Raw genomic sequence first — 4,519 nt, forward strand, 5'->3', positions numbered from 1 at the left:
ATCATTACAAACTACTGTTTTTTTTTATTTGTATATTTAGTTTTTTTCCTAGTTGTCTATTCCTTTTAACCTACAAATTTTTTAAAAGTATTTATGGATAGTTAAAAATAACTTTATATTATAATTGGAAACTTTTTTTTCCATTCCTGATCGAGCCGCACTCGAAGCGGGGCTTGAACCAAAAAAGAGAAAACATGGTTCACGTCGATAGATAATTAGATAATTAGATACATTTAATACGTGATCTTAGATGGTTAATAGTAATTATAATGTTTACCCAAGTCCAAGTGGCATGCACACCAATGACCTCATTTTAGCAGAGATCATGGGGTGTAATATTGAGTTTACAAAAATAGGTATATACATTCAATACATTACCTTAGATAACATCTCTTCCAGGGCAAGGAGGCACCAAGGCTTGATTGTGTTCATCTTCCCAGAAAAACTCAACCAAGGGGTACCTGCCCCTTTCTTTTTCAGCCTAACTTATTGGAAAGGGAAGATAACAATCACGCCTTGATCATAACAACATAAGAAATTAAGCAAGTGGTGTTTGTTGGTTGTGTTGTTCATTTTGTCTGGACAAAGATAAAATGAACAACGCAACCATGGCACCGTATAATATGTCAGATAGATCTCTAATTTGCTACACGCCACTCATGACAACAACAAATGGTTTATGGCAAGGCGATAACCCTTTAGATTACTCCCTTCCTCTCTTCATCTTGCAATTAACGATGGTTGTTTGTGCCACACGTTTCTTTGTTTTCATCCTCAAGCCCCTTCACCAACCGCGTGTAATTGCTGAAATTTTGGTAACTTCTTTTCTCTTCCAACTTTTATTCTTTATTATTTATTGCCTCTCTTCCAACTTTGGCAAAATGCATGCAAATCAGCCAAATTTAATATACATTAACTCCTGGTTATGAATTATAGTTTCAACAAGTTGTTACATGAGCTATGATTCATAACATCAAGAAACTGTGTTGTAACCATATGTAGAGAGCATATACCAACAGGAAATTAAACTAAAGTTGGTAACCTTAATTTGCAGCCATAATATTGTAGGTGTGAATTGATTTTGTTGCTTTTAAATATTTTGTAACTGGGTGGAATCATGTGATAATATTTGTAGGGTGGATTGCTATTGGGTCCATCAATATTTGGTAGAAATCTAAAATTTGCCAATGCCGTGTTCCCTCTGAAGAGTGTGATGGTGCTGGAGACAATGGCAAACATGGGTCTCATATACTTCGTCTTCTTGGTGGGGTTAGAGATGGACATTTCGATCATCAAACGCACCGGAAAAAAGACGGTGTCCATAGCCTTTGCTGGTATGATATTGCCCTTTTTGATTGCGGTTTGTGTCTCCCATTTAATAGAAGACAAAGACAATAGCATGAACCAAGCCAGCTATGTGCTCTACATTGGTATTGTTCTATCTGTCACTGCTTTCCCGGTGCTTGCTCGCATGCTTGCTGATCTCAAACTCATCAGCACAGACTTAGGGAAGCTTGCTCTCTCAATTTCTCTGATCAACGATGTGTTTGCATGGATATTGCTTGCTCTAGCTATTGCTTTATCAGAGGCAAATACTGGCACATGGGCCTCTGTCTTGGTTGTAATATCAAACCTTGTTTTTGTTTCCTTCTGCTTTGTTATTGTTAGACCAGCAGTGTCTTGGTTGATAGAGAGAACCCCAGAGGGAAAACCCTTCAGTGAGTTCCAATTATGCATTGTACTTACTGGTGTTATGATCTCAGCCTTCATTACAGATGTCCTTGGAACACATTGTGCTTTTGGAGCTTTTGTGTATGGCCTAGTTATTCCAAATGGCCCACTTGGAGCTGCTATACTAGAAAAGCTTGAAGACTTTGTTTCCGGGCTTTTGCTTCCTCTCTTTTATGCCATTTGTGGGCTTAAGACTGATATCAAGTTGATCAGTGGAGCTAGTACATGGACTTTTGTACTCACGGTGATTCCTCTCACTTGTTTAGGCAAGATTTTGGGGACTTTCTTTATTTCACTCATTTTCCAGATACCAAACCGTGATGGAGTTGTTCTTGGTTTACTCATGAACTCTAAAGGCCTTATTGAAATGATTGTGCTAAATGTTGGGAGGGAACAAAAGGTACAGCACTCACTTTCTTTGGTAATCTAATTATACCTCCGTAGTTGATCAACATATGAATATGACAAATTAACTTTGCATATGCAGGTCTTAGGAGATAAAATATTCTCAGTTATGGTAATTGTAACACTCGTAATGACAGCAGTCGTTTCACCCATTGTAACATTAATTTACAAGCCAAGAAAAAGGCTCATACCTTATAAAAGGAGAACAATACAGAATTCAAGACTTGATGCAGAGTTACGGGTGCTGGTGTGTATTCACACCCCTAGAAATGTCCCCACACTAGTTAATCTCCTTGAAGCAACTCATCCCCACAAAAGGTCTCCCATATGTGCTTATGTGCTCCACTTAGTTGAACTCACTGGTAGAGCTTCTGCCATGCTCGTTGTCCATGCTAATAGACAATCAGGAGGTCCAGCCCTCAACAAAACACAAGCACAAACTGACCACATCATCACTGCATTTCAGAACTTTGAGGAACATGTTGGTCATACTCAAGTCCAACCCTTAACAGCTATTTCCCCTTACTCTACCATGCATGAAGACATATGCAATCTAGCTGAGGATAAAAGGGTATCCCTAATCATCATTCCTTTCCATAAGCAACAAACAGTTGATGGAGAAATGCATGACACTATTCCAGCATTCAGAATGATTAACCACAATCTATTACAAAATTCACCTTGCTCAGTTGGGATACTTGTGGATAGAGGCCTTAACGGATCTAACCGCTTGATCGGAAATCTAGCATCTCATAAGGTGGCTGTATTATATTTCGGAGGGCCAGATGATAGAGAGGCACTAGCTTATGGATGGAGAATGTCAAGGCATCCAAGGGTTCACCTTACTGTCATGCATTTCACTCCAAGCAAGCATCCAACTCAAACTCCGGAAACAGATCACTTGTGGGCTAATATTGATCGAAGTTTCACCATTATAAAAAATGGGAGGGAACACACACTAGATGAGGAGTATATAAGTGAGTTCAAAAAGATGATTACAAATGATGATTCAGTTGTTTACATAGACAAGGTTGTGAATAATGGGGAGGAAACCGTTGCAGCAATAAGATCAATAAACAATGTCAATGACTTGTTCATAGTTGGGAGAGGGCAAGGTACAATGTCACCACTAACAGATGGCCTAACAGATTGGAGTGAGTGTCCTGAGTTAGGAGCCATTGGGGATTTGCTAGCTTCTTCAGACTTTGAAACAACAGCTTCAGTGTTGGTGATGCATCAATATGTTGGGCAAGGCCCAGATGGGGAGGAAAATTTTGTGGTTGAAAGACCATGGCAAACAAGTGAACACTACCATAACATGAAACAACAACAAAACATGCAAAGATATACAATGCCAATGGGAATGGGGCAGTCTCTTTTATAATGTTTCCTTTTTTGAGGTTTTCTTGTTACACGTAATCAAGAGGGACAAAAACAAGTACAAATCAAACACAAGGGTGGATATGTACATGTTAATGTAAATCTTTCCAAATTAGCCCAACGCTATGCATGTACAGTTCGTGCCAGAGTCTCATAAGAGCATACTACCGTTGAAGTGCGGTGATAGATGCTCATGGAAAGTGGTCACCCTTTGAAGCTTTTGTGTGCAGTTTGTTGTGCCACAATTGTGGATTTTGGATTTGGCAATGGGGTGGGGCTTGTCCATTTATGCAAGACAAGAAAAGGAGGAAAAGGGTTGACTTCAAATGTATAATAACAAAAGATTATAGTTTATTCTCCAGCTTAATTTGCTATAGAAAGAAAAGGATATCTTTGAATTTCAACATTTCCCACTTAAATTTATGGCTATAATTAACTAGTTCAAGATGATGAGGTAAAGATCACAACGTTTACATCTATATTTTTCAAAAATTATACAAGTCACGTAAACTTAATCGGGGAGTATGTAAAATGTTTTTGAATTAATTTCGTGGAAAAAATTAGTCTATTGATAAACTTTAGTTGTTTGGTCAGATTAAAAAGTGTTGGTGAAATTCCCTGTTTTGCTTAAGGCAAATTGAAAAAAATATAGATAGGGAGACACTTTTGCAGTTTTACATGGAATAGTTCCTCATATCAGTCATAAGCACTGTAAGCCACAAACGAAACTCCCCAAAATGTCTCATTCTACAATTACTTCTTCCGTCACTTTCCTTCGTTTTCTTACATTACCATCCTAAATCCTTTACACCTATGAGGATAAAAGGTTAAAGGTTGGCACTTTTGAGTTGATAGAAAAAATACACTGTCTCTAAAAAAAATAGGAAAAATACTTTCGAGTAAACCCACAATTTCATAAAGATTTGGAAAATGGAAATCCACTTTATAACTTAGATGGGTGGTGTTTATAGGTATTAGAGTACTGGAAGTAAAATCATAGGTT

The 4,519-nt window shown here is 37.9% G+C and overlaps 1 protein-coding gene across 1 annotated transcript; it reads left to right on the plus strand.

Annotated features, from left to right (window-relative positions):
• The first annotated feature begins 407 nt into the window (after positions 1–407).
• On the plus strand, positions 408–3,912 carry LOC100800514 (cation/H(+) antiporter 15). The gene is made up of 3 exons (XM_003547080.4): positions 408–815; positions 1,136–2,131; positions 2,219–3,912. Exons 1-3 carry the CDS (start codon positions 594–596, stop codon positions 3,518–3,520), a joined length of 2,520 nt encoding a protein of 839 aa, XP_003547128.3. The 5' UTR covers positions 408–593; the 3' UTR covers positions 3,521–3,912.
• The last annotated feature ends 607 nt before the right edge of the window (positions 3,913–4,519 follow it).

The sequence above is a fragment of the Glycine max genome, chromosome 15, assembly GCF_000004515.6.
Source record: "Glycine max cultivar Williams 82 chromosome 15, Glycine_max_v4.0, whole genome shotgun sequence".
Taxonomy (NCBI): Eukaryota; Viridiplantae; Streptophyta; class Magnoliopsida; order Fabales; family Fabaceae; genus Glycine; species Glycine max.